Source organism: Symphodus melops (genome assembly GCF_947650265.1).
Source record: "Symphodus melops genome assembly, chromosome: 14".
NCBI lineage: Eukaryota > Metazoa > Chordata > Actinopteri > Labriformes > Labridae > Symphodus > Symphodus melops.
In genome coordinates this window covers 17870251-17894166 of record NC_136704.1, presented here as the reverse complement: position 1 = coordinate 17894166, position 23916 = coordinate 17870251, and the positions used below count along the sequence as shown (strand labels likewise).

Here is a 23916-nt window from a genome sequence, read left to right as displayed (position 1 = left end):
CACACACACACACACACACACACACACACACACACACACACACACACACACACACACACACACACACACACACACACACACACACTGTAGACATGGTGTGGCTGTGTGGATGAATGCATTTAGTGGATTTGCAAAGCTCAAGTCGAAACCTTACAACTCACGCACACACCCTCAGTGGGGGCATCAGGTTTGCTTCATATTCATCGTGACTGAAACTGTCGACGATTCATTCCAGTGCAAATAACATGAAAGATGTTAAAGGAGAGGGGCGGGGGTGAGACCAGATTAAAGGAAAGAGAAGGAGAGAATGGGACTGCTGTTGATAGATGAAGAGAAAGGAGGGTTGGTATGATGAAAACATTGTCTATATTAAAAAGATATAGCGGTTGAAAGAAGAAGAGAGTAAAAGATGAGAAAAGACAACAAAACAAAGACGAAACACAGAAACAATCAGATCTGAGTTTTCAGGATATGATGCAAGTCTTACATCCCATCTTTTTTCTTTTTTCTATTTCAGGGTCAGATCGGGTTTTTATTTAGAATCCCCCTCAGACTTTCTTCTTTTGTCGGTCCACGGCTTGGATTTATTTTTGCTCCTCTGTCTCACATCATTTGTTTCTACAAATATAAACAACAAAAAGCTGCAGCTGGAAGTTGACTGAGATCTCAGGTTGCAGACACATATATGGGAGTTATCCAAATTAGGAGAAAGGCTACAAAACACAACACAGAGACGTTTTTTCAGTTTTTAAATTATAGCAGACTCAGTTTTTTTTCATCTTAAAATTAATGTAGCCTATATGCTTACCCCCCTATCAATGCTTACTTGCTACTTAATAAAGATTTCAAACTCTACATCTGATCCCCGCTCACATTTAAAGACATTTGAAGATTTTTCAAAGGCTTTGTAACTTACAGGGTCACTTACTTACTAGACTAAAACAAGATTGCTGAGATCCTTTCCCATAATGCTCCTGCAAAAATTGAAAGAGAAAAATCCAGCAATGGCGCAGACACAGGCCCTACATGTAGGTCGATTTTCTTTTTCGTATTTTCTATGCGTATGCAGGAACTGTGTTTTGGGTCAATGAAAACATTCCTTTTGGAAAACTCTTTTCAAGGTGAAGAATTAAATAAATGCCATTGAAGGTTTATGTGTAGGTTCTGTGTAGACAGGAAAAACACATTTTTAGGCTTGTAACGCCACACTGTGCGCCGGTTTGCCGTCATTGTGTGGCACTGTCACTTTTGTTTACATGAGATTAATGTCAAAGCAGATGTAACCACCAAATGCTGTTCTTAACATTGCTAACAGGACTTGCTACATGCTGACACATCCATATAAAGGGATTCTTTCAATATGTTGACGAGCAGAGGGCGTCGGGCGGTGGTTGAGGGGCGACACGGTGCGATGGCACGCTCATGACAGCCTTAAAAGTGCGTTTTGTGTTTCCACGTGGACAACCTGTTTTAAAAAGTACCCGCCTACGTGTGGACAAGGCCACAGACGCAGCTTTTGTCCACAGCTGCACTTGTACGCGTAACAGTTCAATGCTAGCTTTGCTAGCATTATGAGCTTGCTTCCAATGATCCAGGAATTTCTTCCATCCCTGTTCTATAAACCTTCATGGCTGATGTCTTTTTGTCTCTTTTGTTCCCCATACAGACTATTTTCCCAGCATGCAACAAAAGTCAAATTAAGCATGACTGTTAAATGCAGCTTGGGACGTTTTAAGAAAGAATAAGTCTTCAGACAGATTTCCTTCACTCACCTACAGATTTTTGAATGTTAGTTGTATCGTGTATGTATTTATGAATTTAGTTGGTCACAAAGAGCACTGCTGCGTTCAATGACGATCAAACTGCTTCACAACTGATGCTTCCTTCAAATGAAGGGTTGAAGGGTTGGATTATTGGGTGTGAGTCTATGTGTTTCTGTAGACGTGTTCCCACAGACAGACGGGGTATTTATATCTCTAACAGATGTGGAGCGAGCTGCACGTGTCACCTAAGCAGCTGCATAACGGAGAGCTCGACGGAGTGTCGAGGAGTCTAAATGAGGATTTGAGAGTCACACAGAGACGTCTGCCTGTCAGATGTTAGCGACGACTCTCAGCAGATGTAATTACAGAAGAGTTAAGAGGCAATAATATCTGAACAAAATGAACGAGACAGGGGTGTGTTTGTTTTAAGAAGGGGGTGATTCTTTTCAAGACGTGACAGGTTCGAGGTCACATCTGCAGCGGCAGTGAAGTGAGAGTCAGCGATCAGATGTCTCATGAACAGGAAGTGATGTCATTAACAAGGCATCATTGTGTCAGAAAGATGGAGAGAGGGAATTATAGATTGATGGACTGTTCCTTTGTGTTTGTTTTTATGAGTGTCAACAGTAGATACAAGGTGCAGGCTGGTGGCTCTTGTGTGTTACTGCGAAATATCGTTTTGCGAAGACGTTAATAAGCAAACTAAGAGTGACAGAAAACGTGGTAGCAATTCAGGTAAGTATATCCAGAGTGGAAATATGCAAAACAGAGTGAATAAATTGATTGTATTTAGCGACTTGCACGGTTCCCAATTACATTGCTACAAAATAGAGTTTGACAGAGAGATTAACATACATCTAAGGCCCTGACACACTGTCGCTGAATGGTCATCGCCCTAGTTTTTGCCATGTGTACGGCTACGCTCGGCTCCTGTTGGCCTTTTTTTGGCGGTCAGAATCTCTCTGATTGGCTGCTCAGAGGTTTCATTTAACTCCAGCTCTTGATACAGGTTTAAGAAAGCCGTTTGAGTATGCTACTGTAGTATCCATGCTTTCAACCATTTCGTGGTGTTTCTCTTAATTTGTCACCTCCGCCACTCTTTTTCTTTTTCCACTAAACGACCAAGGGCTGACAACGTCCATTGCCATTTTCAAGTTTTAATCATTATTATTATTATATATTTTTAGTACCTATAATACAAGCAGTGAGCAGTGTGAAACGATATAGTTATTTCCTCTGATGCATGCACAGAACGTATGTGGTGGTTGGCTGTCGGCTGCAGTCATTGCGGTGTGCTCTTGTGCAACTTTTTGGCCAAGACGTGAGGCGACGCCACAGGCGGCAGGGTAGAGAATCTACCTGCATCTTTTTCTGTATTACACAACACAGTATTGTTTTTGTTAAGATCGGTTTTCTGTCATGAATATACTCTGCAGCTATGGTTCTTTTTTTTTACTTTAACAAATAAAACCAACCCGACTGCAGAGCTTTTGGAAGCTGTTAAAACTTTAAGTGAAAGTTTCTCTCTGTGTTGTGTGTGTGTGTGTGTGAGTGTAAATGTTGAAGGGAATTGTTCTATAACTACAAACAGTGTGTGACATGTCACGGCTTCTGCTGGTTTATTCAGTCAGCCAGTCAACCAGTTTCCTCATGAATCATAGCAAACAGTGCAAATCCCAACATGCAGTGGAGGAAGTCAACAGACTAGAGACATGGTATAAAATAATCCAATAGCTGTGACAGAGGCTGGACGTGATGCAACCAATCAAAGATAAGACTTAAATCAAAGTCAGCAGCACAGAACCCATCTGAGTGTCCTTGTCCTAACATGAATCAGTGAAGGTGGATATAAAACTTTCTCTGTATAATCACCCACAAAACTCCCTGAGGAACTTAAATATTCCTGAATTGGCACTAAACTTTCCACTTTCTTTTTAAAACATCTTTAAGTGGGCCTGTTAAGTCATAAAAACTCCTTGAAAAATATCTCAATCTGTTCGAAACTTCTAAACCATCCTTGACTTTAACATAAAACCCTTGAATCTTGAACAAACACTGTTTGTAAAACATCCCAAACATACTGCTAGTTATCGTAGGAGCCAAGCATCTTAAAATGTCTGTGAACATCCTGAACTCTTCCAAAAACATCACGAGAAGTTCCTTACACAAAAGCAAAACACAATTGCCTTAATACTCCATAAATATCTGACACACTAAAAACTACCTAAACAATATCTCAAACAACTTTCCATTTCCACAAGCAGGTCTTCAACATCATTTAACCTTCTGGCATGACCTTGAATCGGACTCAAATGTGACTGACGCTAGCTTCAATAATTCCAATCCCAAAATTGAAAATCTTAATCTCCTTCAATCAGCCTGAAACAGTTCTCTGTGTGAAAAATCTGTCTGCAGCAGTGTGTGCCATCTTCCTGTGGACTCAGTCTGTCTCAGCAGAGGTCACTTTGTGTCTCTGAACAAGATCCAATCAACTCTGAGCAGACACACAGGAGGGTAAACCCCTCAGGACTCCCACCTGAGAAAGAGTGTGTGTGTGTGTGTGTGTAAAAAAAAATATTGTGTGCGTGAGAGAGTCAGTAGGTGTGAAGGTGTCCTTAAAGTAATCTAGCACTCTGTGTCAGTGTGACGTCTGAAGGACAAAGGAGTCAGTCTGCAGAAAATAAAGGAAACACGTGTTGGACAGGAGGAGCGGCTCACATTTAACCACTTGAATCATTTTTTTCTCTAATTACTTTAAATCCCCAGCTCTGCAGGAGTGCGTGACGGAGGAGGTTTTATTATCACAACAACACACAAACACACCCCAGGCCTGAAACCTCACACACACACACACACACTGAACGCACGCACGCACACTACAGAAGATCATCATGTAATGAGTTATTTACTTTCTGGATCGTGTTGTTTTCTCGTGACTACACAAAAAACACAGAGACGCTGCTTATGATCAGACATGGCAGCCACCTGCTTCGTGCCCCGTGCCAGTAGGGGGCCCCTGAGGGCTGACAAACATTAAACAACAGCAGTAGCTCAAAATGTGTGAAGTTTACAATGACAGTAGGAAACCTCCCTGAGTGGGCCCCATCTGACAGCACTCACTGATACATGCTGTTAAGAGCAGTATGCATCACTTCTGTGAAAACCAACGTTTGTTAATTAAAGACACAGAAGGGAAAGGAAGAGGAACGATAAGGGAAAAAAAGAAAGAGGAAAGGGGTGCGGAGCGGTTTTTCCACAAAGACAGATCTGGGGAGAATAATATTTTTTGACCTGAACACAAGTCGCTGTTTGGATTGTAAACAACACAGTACAAAAAACAACAACAACAAAAACACTGGTCTTAGTTGGAAGTTGTTTAATTCTTACCTGGTTACAGCAGAAAAGTTCTCTAACTTCCCAGAGACATATGTCACCTTCAGAAGAAAGCTAATGTGCTCCCATACTATGTTTTATTTTGGTAATTCTACAAACCAAGTGTGCTTATTGCTTGAAACGAGGTGAATAAACGCATTTATACTTAATACTTACCGTAAAGTTTTCAGCTTTCACCTCTAAAAACAATCACGTCCAAACAAAAGAGAACGTTTACATCAGATGAAATGTTCATGTAACTGATAACTTTTACTTTTTTTCACATATCTTTCATACTTTCTGTTAGGCATCTGAACTCAGTTTTTAAATATTTAAATGTGTATTGACAGTGTGTGTGTAGGTGTGTGTGTGTGTGTGTGTGTGTGTGTGTGTGTGTGTGTGTGTGTAGCATGACCTCAAACTGTCAGAGCTCAGTTTTAACTCGACCGGAGTGACGAGCAGAGCCATCGAAGGCAGACAGCTCCCCACTGCATGATTGGCACAGTGCCCTTTGCCTGTAACTGTGTGTGTGTGTGTGTGTGTGTGTGTGTGTGTGTATGTGTGTGTGTGTACGAGAACTTCCAGTATGCCAGTGTATGATGGTAGCAGTCTAAGCCAGCGTATCGTCTCGGCACACTGACAGAGAGCTGGTTATTACACTGTGTGTGTGTGTGTGTGAGAGACAGAGTGTAGGAGTGCATTTTCAAACGAGCTGTATTTAAATGAGTGTGTGTGTGTGTGTGTTTGTACAGTATGTGTGTGTAAAAACTCACTATGCAGAAAGCTCCCAGGATTCATTGCAGGGCTGACTGGAGTGACAGGCGAAGCCATTTAATGCCTCAACACTGGCAGAGAATAACTGACAGAGTGGCATTTGGATGGCTCCGTGTGTGTGTGTGTGTGTGTGTGTGTGTGTGTGTGTGTGTGTGTGTGTGTGTGTGTGTGTGTGTGTGTGTGTGTCTGTGAGGATCTGCAGAAGGGTGTAACATGTGAGGAGGAAAAGAACGATTATAAAAACTATTAAAATGGACAGTAAGAGTTACCAGCTCATCCTCTGATTATTGTAATGCCTGACTATGAGACGAGCCTGATTCTAAGAGCACCTCCTGACTAACAAGACTACTTTTTACAAAGAGAGTTATCCGCTGCAGTTAAGCAGCTGCTGTCGCTGTCTTGGTCTATTTTTTCAAAATAAAAGTTTTTGTCAAAAAGCAAGAACAGAATAAGAACAGTTTAAACACAGGAGCAGCAAAAATAAAAAATAAATAAAATATAACATAAACTGATGGAGTATTTATTGACAGAAAATGTTTAAATGATACAAAAAGTCTCCCAAAATATCACAACCCTCAAAACTAATCATATCTGCCAGATTCAATAAAAAACAGCCAAACTTTTGATGCTGGCTTCGCTGTGAATATCAGCCTAAGATACTGCCAGAGACAGAACAGATTAAGATGCTGTTTTTACCGTGAGTGCAACAAGTCAAACTCTGACTCTGAAAATCTGTGGGGAGAGATTTGATGGTGGAAACTTTTTGAGCAATAAGATGCATAAATGTGCATACAGGATATTACATGAAGCCCAATGAGAGGTCATTTCACTTTTACTTTGTTTTAGTACGTTTGGTATTTATGTTTTTTTCAGTTGGGAGAGTAAACACCAGGCTGAGTGTTGGTGGTTTCATGCTACACAGTTTTCAAATCTTAACAGATTTAAAATTGTGGGAGACTGCGGACATTAGGACAGTGTCGACCAACTTGAACAAAATCATCACCTGATGAATACTTGAGGATTTAGCCGGACCGTGAGCCCACACACCTGCTCGTTGTTGTAAAGATTTCACAGTGTGGTGATTCTGAAGAAAGGAGATCTCACAGAAACTCAAGTGATCAAACAAGAGCTCAGAAGAAAAACAAACATGGAGGACAATCAGCCTCGTCAGCTGGCTCTCCTGGCATGCGTTCTGTTTTGGAGCGGGAAAAAACTAGAAAAAGAATGCACTGATAAATAATCCTGGCTGAGTGGATGGTAAAGTTGCAGCTGATACTCTACTGGGAGAGCTGGAAGTGAGTTATTGAATAAAGCGACATCTGGTTGGTGATACTCTTTCGGTTTCTTTGATTTCATTGGCTATTGTGGTTATTCCGTCTGAGGTCGCCCAACTTAGAGTTCCAAATGTGTGAATTTATGATTCCACATCGGGAAGAACCTGACTCGATCAGGAGAAGTAAAATAATCATATTAACATCACACACACGTTGAAGCGTTGAATCGGACCTTGTCACCGTCGGTCTGAGACTTAGTTCTATGAGGTGAAGGTGCAGATACTGCAGTAGAATAAGTGTAAAAAACAAAAACAATTGGTTTCCACTCATTTCATCTGCATTTCATAGTCTGAAATAATTGGAAACAGTGTTGATTCTTTGGTTGAAAACGATAAAAACACACAGTGTGAAAAATGTTAGAAACATATTTAATGTCCAAACTAAAGATTCAAACCTTGAAAAAACTAAAACATAAAACTAAAGCTTCAAGTAGAGCAACAAATACTTTCTGCTTAAAATAACAAAGAAAACTTTACTGTTCCGAGAGTTCATGTTTTTTGTGTCTTCAGTGTTTATTCATGTTGAAGCGATTATGAAGTATTTGTCCTCTCTCTCTTTCTCTGTAGCTTCAGGGCAACAATTTGTGCTCGAAAACGGACTTTTAATTTCAGATTTAACTTCATAATATTCAACAGTCTGCATGTCAATACATCAAAAATCTAATATACCCCATGTAAATTCCTAAGCAGAGAGTGAAGACACACTCTGGGTTTGCTGTTCTCAAAACAGGACTCTGCACACGGTCAAAGGCCAGATCACAACATGGTAAGTTTAGGCTATTTCTATGTTTGTTTGTCCTCCTGACACTCTGGAGATACGAGATAAATACGTTCATATTACTCGTAAACCTGAGAGAGCGAAATGCATTAAATGAATGGATGCATGAGCCTGACAAGGAAAAACAAACGAGTAGAGAAGGTTCATGGATTTGTGTGTGTGAGTGTGTCAGTATCTGCCCTGCACGCCCAGCTCGGTCTCGGCGGAGCGTTCGATTTGCTCATGGACGAGTCGGACCTCTTGCTGGGAAAGAGTCCGCTCCATGTGGCGGTAGATGATGCGGTAACACTGACTCCGCCTCCTGGTCCTGTGTGAGACAGAGAGAGAGAGAGAGAGAGGGAGTTAGTATCTCTTTCATATTTTCCCATCTTATAGCATTCGTCAAAAGAAACACCTTCCCTCTCATGTGACGTCTTCCTTTCCTGCTTTTTCCTCTTGTTTCCTCGTCTCTCCCCCTCTAACTCTTCTTGTTCATTTTTCCTCCTTTAGGACCTTGCATGCCCTTTTCACACATGCAAGGACCCTCCACATCTCCTCCTCCTTTTCCTTTCTCTCTCACACCCACTTTTTTGTCTCCCCTCTTTCCTCTCCTTTCTCCATTTCCTCTACTCTCTTTGCCGAGTTTCTCTTCTAAAACTCCTCATCTTCCTCTGCTCCTCCTCCCTCTCCCTTTTTCCTTCCCTTGTCTCCTCTTATCTCCTCATGACCTACACTTCTTTTTCTCCTCTTCTTAAACCCTACACCTCCTCCATCAGTTGACGTGACATAAGGAGCAATAAAACACAAACACACAATAATTAAATACAACACAATACAACCCCTCCTCTCTCTCACTCACTCTCTCACCCTTTCATTCAATCTCTACCTCTCTCGCCCTTTGGAAGCTCGTTAATAATTAAACATCAGTGTTTTTGGTGGAAATGTCAGAGAGAGAGAGAGAGAGAGAGAGAGAGAGAGAGAGAGAGAGAGAGAGATACAATTCTTACTTCTGTGTAAACACACACACACACAGAGTGAATGGTATTTCATGTGATAGACTGTGTCGTTGTTGAATAATTGATGTCCCTATTATCCAGCCCACATAGCTGGAGGAGGGCGGGGTTGATACAATACAACCTGTAACACACACACACACACACACACACACCTACAAATACATGCTGCAAAGTAAACAGGAAATCGTGCCATAAATATGCACGTTACATTATGCATGAAGAATAAATGAAAAATTCTGTCATACATAAACAAACACAAACACACACAAACACACACACACACACACACACACACACACACACACAACACACACACACACACACACACACACACACACACACACACACAGGTTCAAACAGGTTGAGGAAGGATGGATGGAGGAATAATGGAAAGACGACAGAAGGTGAGTGATGAAGATGAAGTGTTTTATGAAAAGAGCTGAAAGAGGAGCAGTTAAGCTCCAGCTCCCATTATATAGATACTCTTCTTTACATGGATTTTTTTATTTATTTATTTATTTTTTTTACAGCGTGTGGACTTAAAGTGCTTTTCTAGTCAAAAAACTACTCAAAGCGCTTTTACACATCCGCTGACACTGATACTATTCACACCCATTCACACACTGATGGAGGAGGCTGCTGTGTCCAACAATATCAACTAAACCATCCATTCACAAACAAAAGACGAAGCAGGAGAAACATCTTGTCCTGCCTAAAGACACGTCGCCATATGGCTGCAGGAGCCGGGGATTGAACATCAGACCTTCCAGTTATGACACGGATGCTACCACTGTCACACGGGAACTTTGTTTGAGCAAGTTTGAAAGTGTCCTTGGGCCAGTTAGGTCAGTTTTTTTCTGATCACAGCGAGAGATGGAGAGAAGCAGACAGGGAGGGAGAGAGAGCAAGAGAGAGAGAGAGAGAGAGCGAGAGCGAGAGAGAGAGAGAGAGAGTTTATATGCGTGTTTCCTGTTTTTTTTGGGTCATGACTCACAAGAGATATTCGATTTCCGGCTCAATTGCAGCACTTTAGCCTAAAAACGTATCCTAACAGCCTGAATAAGCACTGCAGCAGCTCCAACATGTGTCAGAGTTTTTATGAAGTAGGTGACACACCTCTGCCACAGTAGCATGATAAAACCTTCAAGCAGCTTTCATTTGTGATATTCATCCAAAGAAATTCAAATTCTAAGAATAGCTTGCTGCACCAATTGAATTCAAACTGAGACACATCCAAGTTTAACCACCGGTGTGTCTTTAAATACTTCAAAGGAATCACACACAGAGGGAGACCGGCAGGTTTTTATTACAGCTGCTTGGATAAAAGAGTTCATCACAGAGTGGATGGTTGGACGGTTACTAGGCAACACTAAAGTGAAATACAAGAAAAGATCATTAGTTGTAAATGCACATTATATCTTAATAATGTTTCACGCTTGTTTTAAATTTTGCTTGAAAAATCACACACAAAATAATTCCAGTAAATGATCTGATATCACATCTGCATTTTATCCAACATCTGCATTTGCAGCAAATGTGTGATTCATATGAACTACCTTCTTTTGTTGTGCTTACAGTTCATACTGGCTATGTCATCTATTGCATTTCTTTTTGTTTGTGTATTGTTACTTAATAAAGTTAAAATTATTAGTCTCTAAATTGTTACACATTTAATTTTCTACTTATCTGTGGAATAATTTAGGCCTGCAAGGTCAAAATGGTAATCACAATTTTTTTTTCCTAACCAATATTGAGATCATAATTATTAATCATGTCTTTCTATTTATAACTTTAGATAGAAAACTTCATGTATTTTTCTTCTACTCAACAACTGCCAGGGCTGGACTCAGACTGAAAATATGTCCTGGTATTGGTTCCCTAACAACTGGCCAAACATGATATAGATCTGCCCAGTAACTCCACCAAACGTTACACATAAACACTATACATATAGTAATATAGTAGCATTTTACTTACTATACATATATTACACGACATCCATTCTGAAGCAGAAGTATGTCAGAAGTGAATATCAAATAAAAACATCTATCTATTATCAGAAATGTACTATAATATACATTGTATTTAACATTTCTTTATAATGAAGCTTAAAGTGAAAAAAATCAACAAAACATTATACGAGTATTAGACCAATTAAAAAGCTTTGTTGAAGCTATCTAATCAAATCCATCCAACATTATATTCTGCCTTTTATCTTTTGATTGGTTTTATTCCTTTTCAGAAGGAAATTCGTCACGACACGGCACATAGATCCTTATGAAGATCCGTTTCATGAGGTGTCTTTTGTGGTGGTGGCCATGACAGATACAACATGTTAATCGTTGCCATGGACACACCAAATGTTGTGTCAAAAACTGTAACAAAAGGAAGTTGGACTGCTTCTGGAAGCTGCTGTAATATGACTGTATGTGCCGCTGGGATAAGATTCCCAGCAGCATCAGAAGTCACGCCCACAGATAGAAACTTCAAATACTATTGGTGTAATTCTTATAATGCTGATAAACAGTGTAGTTTTCAGCTAATACTTTACTTCTGATGCATGGAGCAGCCATGTTGGATTTTAGCTTGGGCTACAGAAGTTCCTCAGAGTCTCCCAGTCGAAGTTCCTGATGAGGTATCCGGATGGGTGAGAGTTGCAGGCTGTGTTTGTCTGTGTGCGTGTGTGTGTCTTGTGTGTGTGTGTGTGTGTGTGTGTGTGTGTGTGTGTGTGTGTGTGTGTGTGTGTGTGTGTGTGTGTGTGTGTCTTTGTGTGTGTGTGTGGGGAGAAGAATTCAAAAGGGAAGAAAGTTGAGCAGGTAAAAGTTGTTTGAACAAACAGTAATAGTAGTTAGGAGAATATAGTGTACAGAGGCTACATGCTATTAGGCCTCAGGTGATTTAAAGAGGTGAGCTAATTTAAAAACTAAATAATTGCTGCCAATCATATTTATTTCATCGTGGGAAGGCCAAAATCGAGATAGCTATTTAAATTCAATTAATTGTGCAGGTCTTAACCCAAGCCTGTGGACAAGTGTGGGGAATTAGCACATGTGCTAAAACACTCAAGTCATTGCATCAGGTCATTTTTATGTCCACATTAAATAAACTTTAAATTAAAGCCTGCTGATTGGCCGATTAAACTACAAAGGTTAAGGGAAATCTGTGTTAAAGTTAACTTCATATGATGATTATATTGAAAAAATATAATAATTTTTAATTTTTTTTAATTTTATTTAAAATCTATATTAGCAATGACAAACATGCAGTAAGACAACAGTAAGGAGAAGGAGAAAAAAGAGAGCAGGAAGCTCTGGTGGGTTCAGAGGAGGACAAAAAAACATGGCTGACAGCTTCACAGCCAAAACATGAAAAAAAAAAGAAAGAAAAAAGGACGTCTAAAAAACATGATCGATTTGATGTCAGACTCAACCAGATGGTGGGATGGGGTAAGAGACGGAGGAGAGATGAAGGGATGGGAGAGTAACGTTTCACTCAGAGAGAGGGGGCGGGCGAGCGAGAGAGAGAGAGTAAGTGTGTGTGTGTGTGTGTGTGTGTGTGTGGGGGGGGGGGGGGGTGAGATGTTGAGGAGTGTTGGGTTTCATTCAGATGGAGAGAAAAAGTGCGTACGAGATGGAGAGAGTGAGGCAGAGAGAAAGAGGAAGATCGATTAACAGAGGGAGATGAAGAAGAGGGGAAACTCCAGCAGCTGCCAACGCCCTTGAAAACACCGTGCTGCCTTCACACGAAGAGGGGGAAACCGGGAAATCTGATTCTGTAAAACCGTGAGGAGGGAAGGGAGGGATACCTCGTTTGTATTTCACTATCCTTCCTCCGATCCCCGCATTCTACTTTTGATCTTCATCATCTCTTGCTTTTTTCCTGTTTTGCTTTATATCATCAACACTTTTCATCTTCTTTTTCTGACTTGAGGAGAACCGAACCCCCTTGAGGTTTCTCCATCTCTTTTAAACACAAATCCAACTCTTTTCTTCTTCCATGGTTCCTGTATCTTGTTTTTGTTTTAAATCCCTATGGATGCCTGGGAACAGATACAGAAAACCTTGGAGGCTAGAAAATGCATGTCAGATCATTTGAAGAGTTGGACTAATATATGAAACCCATATTGTGAATTTCAACTCAGATATCTTCTTTCTTTTCACACTTTTGTTCACTTACTATGACGTATTGTTGGAACGCCAAATAAAAGGTTATGGTTCGGGCTACCCTCTTGTTAAGGATATTTTGGGCTAAATGGCAAAACGTTGCTGTGTTTCCCACCAACAGGCTCAGGTTGTTCTTCCAAAGGTGAAACTGAATCTTATAAATAGAAACCTTGAACACTGAGTCAGGTGAGTTTATTTTTCTATAAATTGCAGTTTTGAGAAAAAAATGTGGCCAAGAGCTTTGTAGTTCTTTTACTCCTTGTATAAGAAAAAGAAAACACTGGGCCCGTCCACAAGAGAGCAAGGAGAGTTTCAAAATGTTCATGAGGGAGCTGAAGAATTTTCGATAGTTTTCAGGTGTGATAGAGGATGTCAGTGGTCCAGTTTCATATGCTTTTAGCTATTTGAACCACAAAGAAGACAACCAATGTCCACAAAAACAATCAATCCAGAATATAGTTAGCATTAGGATCCCAGGAGATAAAGCTTTTTGTAAAAGAGGAAGATGATTTCTTAACCACAAATAGACATCACTCACATACAGAACACAGGAGCTGCCGGTCTAACCATCTTGATAGGTTACTTTGTTCAGGCTGTTGAGTGGTACATGAATACTGTGCTGGATAAAAACTAACCTTTTAAACATCGCAACCACAACAACACAAACAAGCTCATTCATAGAGACATAGATCAGCTCCTCCCACAACTTCCATCTTGTGGAGATGCTGTCTTGATTAGTCGCGTTCCTGTTGTTAAGAAGGACTTGATGTTTCTGCGTGGTCTTCAGCCAACACCTAATTTGTGCCACATATAAAAACAAACATCAAAAAAAGGAAAAAAATCGGGGCAGCAGTAGACACCCCTGTGAGTGGTCGTGGTGAACCCACAGAGATTCACCACAACACACTGAAGCAGTATTCTTTTATATATTTACATTTTTCCCTCCATTTCCAGCATGAATTGAACTTTAAAACTGCTCCAAAGAGAAACTGGATATTTCTAACTAATAAAAACTGTGCAGCTTTGAAGGGAAAGAAAAAAAAACATGGCAGCGGGACATTAATGGAAATAAAAGAGAAATTCAAAAGCGTTCAGTGAAGAAAACAGAAGGGAGATTGCTCTGGATTAGAGTTACTATTACTACTGGATCCATTCCTCCCTTTTTCTTCTTCAATCATATATTCTGCTTTCTTTTCAGATTAAATAAACAGATTATTCCTGCTCCGGTTTACCTGAATGGAGCTGAAAAAAAAACAGATAATCCCATCAATCTTCCCTACTTCTTTTTCACTTCCTTTCTTCCTCAGTCCATCCCCCTCAGTGAGCCAAAAAGAGACCAAATCAATTAGTATTCTATTAAGTGGCCATGAAGTGTAAGCGTGAGTGTGTGTGTGTGTGTGTGTGTGTGTGTGTTGTAGGCTCTCTCTTCTCGTTAATCCCACCATTCAGATCCTCCCTAATTGGGACAGACAGTCAGACGGAGGACGGGAGGACAATCAGAGGGCAGGAAGGAAGAGGAGTTTCAACCACCGACGGAGAACGCAAACACAACAAAAACAAAACATAACAACTACAAAGTACAACATCTATAATATTTATTCCATTTTGGGAATAAATGTTCTTTTTTGTATCATGAATATGAATGATTCATCAGTTATCTGTGTTTGTAAAAATACAAAGGACATCTTCTGTGAAAAGCTGATGGAGACAAAATAGTTGACATTTTGACTGAATCATAGAATGAGATTTAAAATCATCTAACCTGAAACTTTTTCACATCTCAACTTTTATGCCCACGCAGTAGACTGCCAGCATTTCCCAGAATGCCTCATACCCAGCACTTAGTTTTCCATTACATCAGTGGTTCTCAACTGGTCTCGCCTCAGGACCCAAAAGCAACCCACATTTCTAATATTCTTCGATCAGTCAGGTTTGTTACATGGACAACAGTGACGTTTGGATCTAAGACAACACAGACTTATGACAGAACAAAGACACAGAATAAAACCAATGTGTTAAAAGTGCTTCATAGACTTTCTGAAACATTTCTTTCCAGTCAAACCGGGAGGATGGCTCTTCTCTCTACTTTTAGGTCCAATTACAGTAAAAAAACATGGCAGTTCAAACGAATGCAAACTTGTGCAATTTTCTTCTCACACGGATGACTGGAGTCTAACTCGTTTGTGTCGATGTATTCTTTTATATGGCTTATTAAATCACTGATGGTATTACTGTATGTCCTGATGATGCTCTGTTCATTTCACGGGGATTGGGACAGTATTTGAAGATGTCTGCTGTTATATTTTTCTTCTGATCGGAAAGTCAGTTGGAAAAGAAATAAATACATAAATAAGAAATTGCAAACAAAATCAAACAAATCCGGAAGGGCGATATGAAAAACGACTGCCTCCATCTGAAGCCGGCCTTTGAATCTGGAGAGCGAACACAACTCCTCTCTCCCTTAGTTGTTTATTTGCCTTTTTTTTGTGAAGAGAGAAGGCGCGCGGCCTGTGAGAGCAGCCTGTGATCTATTAATACATCTGCATAAATTAGTCAGAGCCGCTCTGTAGCTGTTAGCTGGCTGTGCAGGAGCTCTGGCTCCAGTTTGCAAACTCCACCAGAATTCGGTCCACAATCTGGCGTTTATCGGGAGGAGGCGGCCAGTTTGATGCTCCCTCAGGGAAGGGTTTGTCTGATCTCTGCAGCACCTCCAGACTGAGGTCTGAGGACACAGTCTGGACAGGTTGGAGGTCTCAACTCAGGATGGTTAGTTAGAGCTTGGACCGGTACTCTGACATCTGCTTCTGTAAAACACATGAATGACCCCTTCATCCAGGATCATGTAATCCAGCTCAATTTGTCCCCGTTTTCAAAGTTAAACTCGAAACATCGGCCTGACACAGATGCAGACTTTTCTGAATTACCAGATCCATATCACCGGTGCTTTAAATGGGACCACACACTACATACTTTGTCCACAGGGATGCTAAAATCCAAACAAACTTAAAGATGCTGACAGCCCAGATATGAGGTGACCCTGATTATCGGACGACCGCTCATTAAGAACAAATGGCAACCTCCGGTGTTGAAAAATGTCCATGATCTAATTGAGGCTGCTCCCAAAAGCCTGTAGGTTGAAGTTCTCTTCAGCATGACGGGATGTTCATTTCGTATATTATGGTCCTATATAGAGTCAAAGAGACCAGAAAGAGGGGGAGGAGTTAGGGCGGGGCTAACCGTGAATGACATATTTAGGACATCTCTGCCAACATACAGCGAAGAAGGCTGGAGGGATAAAGGAGAGAGGAGGTGTAAGGAGGTAAAAAGGGATGGAAGAGGATTGTAAATTATTAACAGGACTGTCACTGTAGTAGAGAAGCCTGTCTGTCAGAGGAGGTAATAATAGACACAAACACACACACAAATGCACACTCACACAAACTGTATTCTGATCACTTCATCAATGTTTCAACGAGCAGAGGAGTCTGACAGAGCTCATTAATTATTCCTCAGTTTGAACTCTGATTGGTCCAAAGATTGACTTGAACTTTTTCTTTAATTTGTCCTTCTTCACTATTGACTCTTCGTCTCTTTTTTTGCCTTTAAGGTACTCTCCATTTCTATCTTCAGTCTGTTTCACTTTTTAATCCCTTGATTCTTTCCCCCTATTTTCACTCCCTACATTTTTCTATTGTTTTACTTCCTGCCAACATCATCCTTTCCTTCTTTGCTTTCCGAAATGTGGTCTTCACGCTGATCAAACTGTCTGTGTGTCTTTTTGCTGTTGAGTGTGTGTGTCTATATACTGTATATATACAGTGTGCATGTGTGTGTGTCGCCTACTGTCCATCTGTTGCAGCACCAGGAGACATGACGAGTGTTTACCATGACTCACAGACACACACAGTCCCCCTCCTCCTGATGTCTTTTTAGCAGGTTTTTTCTCGATCCATCAATCACTTTATGAGAAAGACACGAACAGACGACGTGAATCATGAGGAACCACATGTGCTGAATACAGACGCGCATGTGTGAGAGATGTTACGTGACTGTGTGTCAGCTGAAGGATAGAGATTTCTCTCAGACTGAGTCAGACGCATCTGGAGGATTGTGACCTCTGACGAGGTTCAGCTCAAGTGTTTTATTTTGAAATCTGACATTATAACAGAGATATGGTGTGAGCGCTTGGCCGATCATGTAATTCACAACATTACTAATGACATTCTACTAAATAATAACTATTGCCACATAACAAATGTGAAGTTTATTGACAGAAGATTGAATGAAATCAGTCTTAATTTGGCTTTATTCAATTTCACATCCATTACCTGCCTGGTGGACTTCCCCAGATTTCTAAATCAGTGACATGTAAATGTCAGGATACCCATTATTGCCGAATGTAAATGTCAAGACTTGACTAGTATGAATCTCTGTATAATCAAAATTACCAAAATGTAAGCCGATATGTCTTTTTTTTAAACTCCTGTTTCTGGTGTGTCCCCAATCGAAGGCAGCAGTGTTTTACACCGTGTCCTAACAGCATGAAACACAAACGAGTGCCAGCAACAAAATCTGCTTAATTTAATAGTTTTTAGAAATGTTAGTATTAATTAGCATTAATTAGTTAATTTTGATTAAATAAGGGCTGAAATTATTGCCAAAAATATTTTTTTCTCAAAACTAATTGCATCTTATTTTGTTCCTTAAGGTGCATGAGCCTTCGCAGTCTCACCCTGTAGTCACATTGATGAGTTCCTTTTCGGGGGTAAACTTAATGTCTGCGCCTTCTATATATGCAAAGGGCCTCAGTTTATTTCAAAATAAAAGCATGGTTAAATTGAGAAAGCAAATAAAGCATTATCGGCTAAAGAAAGGTTAAAAGATTCAAAATAAAAGCCTGATATATATATTTTTTTATTTTAATGCCACGTAACCGATTTTCAAACATGCAATTAGAAATGCAATTTATCTCATGAACTATTAAAATTGAAATGTGTAATTGTTTGACAGCCTGAGTTGTTTCCTGTTTGAGTGTCCTGACAGCCTGATTTAACTTGTAATAACGCTGCACGATGTGTTACTGTAAAGAAATGGTGTTAGAAGGTTTTGACACTCCATCTGAGGGGGCATGGAAAAGTGATGTCAATGCAAAACCTCTATCAAAGCAGTGGTGCTTCATAATCATAATTCATAAAGCTCAGTTTTAAAGATGTACCGTGGTCAAAATGGTTAAAGAGCTCTGATGGAATTGGGGAAACACACCAGAACAAGAATAAGTCACAGTAAAAATAAAGTGACAGGGGACAATGCTTTAAAAACTCCAGTACAAACATGATCTCCAGAGTGGACCTTTATAGCTTCAGTCAACCTTTGCAGCTAATACAGCTCCAGATGGAGATCCAAACACTGCCAAGAGGACAGTCCCATTACCCACGATTCCTTGCCCTGGCTAATGCAAATCCACTTGACATTCGCGCCGTAGGATTGGCTGTTCGGAGCACACGGCCTCCGCTTCCTCTCCGTTATCGGTGTGAATAATTCAGACGGCTGTTTAGCTGACGGCCTCGTTGGCATTTCCTCTGCACTAATTGCCCGTTAAGCGTTCCACTTGACCTTTAACAGGGGGATAAAATTTTGAAAGGTTTCATTTTAGTGTCGCTGTGTTTTCCGATGCCCTCCTGCTGTTAACCGCTTAACGTCTGACTGAACGACATGTGGCTTCAGGTCACACTGCCCGTACAGTGTTCGTGCTGTCAGAGAGAAACAGGTCATTGTCTCTGGTTACCATCATCTTCTAATATCAGCTCAATCTGAAACAAAGAAGGAAGTTGGAACTTCTGTTTTTATTCTTCTCAGGAGTCAAAACAGAACAACGGAATGAGGGAGGTCACACTGGCAACACTGGTGAGGTCATCATCACAGAGCAGTGTCAGGTGTGTGTGTGTGACTGATTGGCCCTGATTTGGTCCAGGTGCGTTTGAGTTGCAGCACTCTTTGCTGGAGCATCATCACAGACAGTGAGAGGTTCTGTATTTCTTGTATTCTCTGGAAGCGTGTGATTTTGCTCACTTAACTTTTCTCTGTGTGTTTACTTTTGGCTTCCAGCCGATCTACAGGTGTAGTTTATTGGTGATGGGAGTCTCTGATCAAAGCTTTTTGCTTCTTTGTAAAAACGGGCCTGATGGCCTTTGCGTCTCAGCCGTTTCTGGGATCCCCCTCTGATCTAGTTCCTTGGCAGCGGTGGTTTTGTTTCTTGTCTTGTTTTTTATTTAGAACCTAGCGCCTTGTTATTTGGCTTTTAACTTATAGCTTTTTGTCACCTCCTATTAATCACTTTTCCAAACCCATTCCGGATCATAGAAAGACTGATGAGCGTGATAGTCTACATCAAACTCTTCAAGAAACAAACTCCATGGGGCAAAAGGGATAACACCTCTCTGCAGAATAAATCGGGAAACAAAACACAAAGCAGCATAGGCGTCTACATGTTGCTTTGGTTGCAATTGAAACATAAAAAAAGCATCTTGAAAGCCAAGTTTGAGAAACTAATTCAGGAATTGGAAGACATGTGACCATGAGAAACTCTTCACTGCTCAGTAAACCCATGCTGAAACTACAATGTTCAAATCTACACAAGCTCTGAGGAAGGAAAGAATTTCTTTCGGTGTCTTTGTTAACTTGAGTTTTGTCTGCAGGCAGTGATGAAAATTTAACAACACATGCAGCTGTAGGCCACACACAATCTCACACACTCATACAAACAACACGACGTGAGAAAAAATTGAAAACACAACACAGGTTCAACCCAAGAGCGGCTATTGAACACAGCCGCTGTCACTTCACATCGCAGCGGCTGCTTGAAAGAACATATAAAGCTAAAAATCACCTTGTTTCCCTCTCTCACACAGAAAAACATACACACACTGAATATTTCATAAGAAGGAGGCACTCCTGAAAATCAGAGGCAGCTGCAGTCGACAGTTTGTTTTACTTTACTTTCATTACCCTCTTCAGATCTAAAGCTTCAAAATGAAACTCATAATCTACAACTTTACTTTAAGACATGTTTGTGCTTTAAAAGTGTGACTGTAAGAGTAACTCTGAACTTACACCAAATAAGATGTAATGGTAGAGTTTAGAGAATCAAGATGAGAAAGAAAGAGATGCAGTTGGAGATATTATCCAGAAATATGGTTCCATGATTACAAAAGTTTAACCATCAGCATGTCAGAGGGCTTCCCCAGAGCTTTCTCTACATAAAACCTCCATAAAATCTCACGAACTTGATTGTTTTTCCCCGTGCAAAATGAGCCAGAAACCACATTCAGGGCTTGGGTGGTCTTTTAATACAACAAAGTGCACAGTGAGAGAAAAAATTGAAGTTCAGTGATTGAATTAGCTGAGAAGACACCTATAAAACAGCAATTAACTCTTAACTGTTGATCAAATAGGCCACGCCCTTTACATACTTAAGGCCTGAATGTTATGTAAACAGGTTGTATAGAACTAAACCCTCACATTTGTCATGAAGAGAGACATTACTATTTTACAAATATTAAAAAATGTTCATTTATCACAAGTTATTTTGTTATAACATATATATATATATATATATACATATATATATATACATATATATATATATATATATATATACTATATATGTTCCCCTTGTTCTTGCAATTACTTTTACTTGAAGCTCTTTTTGAAGATGGCAAAACACTCTGTGTGTGTGCGTTCTGTGGGTCGATATGAGTTGAGAGACAAACAGGAAGGCACTTGAGTAAGTGAGAACAAGTGTGCGTGTGCGTGTGTGTTACTAGAATTAAGATGAAGTCAAAGCAGGAAGAGCGCATCATTATCAGTTAAGTGGAGTGCTTTTCTGAAACCACTAAAGCCATGTTTGTGTGTATGTGTGTGTGTATGTGTGTGTGTATGTGCATGTGTGTGAGCGAGTGTGTGCGCGAGTGTGTGCACGTGCCATGCCCAGAATCCCTCTCTCGGGTAACATGAGCTTGCTGTGATTCTGAGAGTGTGTAATTGTTCAGTGTGTGTGTGTGTGTGTGTGTGTGTGTGTGTGTGTGTGTGTGTGTGTTTGAGTCAGTGAATGAAAAATTGAGAAAATGAATGATTGATTCAAGGTGCAGATTGTCTCCTCGACCAATCAGATTCATTGTGTCTACATTAGTCAAAGTGCAATCAGCAGTGAGGACCTCGAACTTCACTTGTGAACACAGTGATGAAAGAAACCATTGATTTCCTGTTTTGCTGCTCTCTTTGGACCAATCAGGGTGAGAGGGATCAACTTGATACAAAACCTTTATTTCTTTGTGCTGTTAATGCAAGATCTTTAAAATGACTGTTGATGAATTATGTTGGCACTGCCTGCAGATCTGCTGAATCTGTCTCTGAACCATGATCTGCTCATCCACTGATAAAGTTTCTGAAGCTCTGTAGACGTACCGTCTGTGAGGCGTGAAAACACCCATTATCTCATCCTGTTTGTAGAAAGCTTTATTTCTTTGTAATTTTATTCTCCAATAAATTGTTTTTTCTGCACTATATTATTTTTATTGTATATGCCCTCTTCCTTCAGCTCTCTTTCTCTACTGCTCCTCTCTCAGTGTGTGTGTGTGTGTGTGTGGGGGGGGGGGGTTGTTCGCCTTCTTCAGAGGACAGGTCGTCTAATAGAGTCCAGAGCAGAGCAGAAACTCAGCGTTTTGTTGTCTCTCCCCATCAGACTCAAGTTCAGCTCTCGCAGACTCAAGCTGAGGCTGTTTGACTTCTAATGCAGGGAGAAACAAAGCGGGGCGGAAATGAAAGAGGATTTATTTTTTTTAGCCGTCTCTGCATCATTTTTCTCTTTCTCTCTCTCCGGCAGCAACAGAGCGCCTATTAACACTCAAAACGGCTCTCTGCTTTTCAATTACCAGCTGCCCTGTGCACCCCCCATCTCTCTCTCCATTACACAAATACACAGACACTCTTGCTCGCACACACACACACACACACACACACACACACACACACACAGTAAGAAAGTAAAGTACAAACAGACATAAAGGCCCATAAAGAAACGCCAACTCACACTTTTGTAGTGGCATTCCCTTGGGTGAGTGAGTCATCCAAACAATATTTACAATCTTTGACAGCCACTCTCTTTTGTGTGTGTGTGTGTGTGTGTTTGCGTGTGTGTGCGAGAGTCTAACATCCTGATAATGTGTTATTGAACTAAATTGCATATTAAAACCACAATTAAAGAAAATAAGTCTGTCCAATGCAAAGTTTGGATTAAAAAAGTTTCTAAACGTGCACATCCCTAATTGTAATAAGACTCGAGCACTTTTAAAGATCGGGTCGTCTACCACTGCACGTGCTTATAATACTCTTCTTTGTGCTTTACTGCGTCTTCTTCTTCATTTGTTCTTTAACAGCTGCTGGCAAACAGTAACACGCATTACAGTACCTGTGTGGAAAGAATTGGGAGTGGATCCTGCCTTTTGTGACCTCCTGTTATCTCCACCCAGAATTTATCATCATGTAACTGCATGTAAAGAACCATAACTATTCAGGAAAAATACACTTTTCTTTACAGGCCTAATAAGTGCAGTAAAGACCCGAGAAAAATCTGCACTGTTGAGTTGCTCTTCTTCCAGTCTTTTTGCCATCTTTCCTCTTTTCCTCTGTGGACATCTGAACTCTGAAAGACATGATCTAAGGTCAGCAGAGAAAACTGTCTGTGTGTGTCTGAGAATCTTAACAGCCCACAGAGGCAGAGAGTCAGAGAGCAGACAGACACTGAGGCTCCGGGGTCATTTACAGTGTATATACTTTATTGTACATGTTGACCTTGTCACTGACCTGCATCTTGTGTGACAATTTAAAGATGACAGAACCCTCCATACTAAAACAGTCATATCAAGCAACGGCCTTAAAATCCAATGGAAATCCCATTAAGTCATACAACGTCAAACAAAACCATTTTTTTCAGTTTGTTTCATATCAAAAGGAAGACAAATTACCAAAAATGTTTTTTTTGCTTCAATGAGTAGCAAGAGAATGTATTTTAAAACATACTGCACCTCTGCTGTGATTCAGATTGGATGTGAAAGGATCATTTCTATTAGTGATTGGCTGAAGCAGATCTTCAGGGGCGACGCATTTACTTTAAAGTTTTCAGATTAAAAAAAAAGAGTGGACTAGAATAGTAATCACTTTGTTCAACCAAAATGTACGTGCAGACATCTGCTTTTTTTTAATAACTCAACTGTTCCTTTTTGATGCATATGTTGCTAACTCTTTAATTATTGTTTTTGATGCATATTTTTTTCTACACTTTTATATTTTTATGTATTTTAATTTTTTGCACTGTGTGATTTTTATTCTTCTATCCTGCTTTGCTGCTGTAACACTGTAAATTTCTCTGCTTGCGATATGAATAAAGGATTATCTTACCTTATAAGCTTTCTAAAGTACGGCAGTAATTTATCAGTCGGTGTTGAGTGTCGTCAACACCGACTGCTGCTCTTGAGGGTTCTAATAAGTTTTAAAATCATCCTAAATATATCTACAATATAATCATCATTATCATCACCATCAGGAAATGCATACAGTAGGTTTTCATGTAAGATGGGTCTTTAGCTTTTTCTTAAAGGTGCAAAGAAACTGTGCAGAGTAACATCGTCCTCTCACTACCTGAAAGACTTTACCTACTCTCCGTCTCTCTCTTCCTCATCCC

The 23916-nt window shown here is 40.2% G+C and overlaps 1 protein-coding gene across 1 annotated transcript in view; it reads right to left on the bottom strand.

Annotated features, from left to right (window-relative positions):
- Positions 1–7597: 7597 nt before the first annotated feature.
- fars2 (phenylalanyl-tRNA synthetase 2, mitochondrial) overlaps positions 7598–23916 on the bottom strand; it is a 99499-nt gene continuing 83180 nt past the window's right edge. The window contains exon 11 of the mRNA XM_079361900.1: positions 7598–8327. Coding sequence (XP_079218026.1) covers positions 8189–8327 — 139 coding nt within the window. The 3' untranslated portion in view covers positions 7598–8188. The remainder of the gene's footprint in view (positions 8328–23916) is intronic.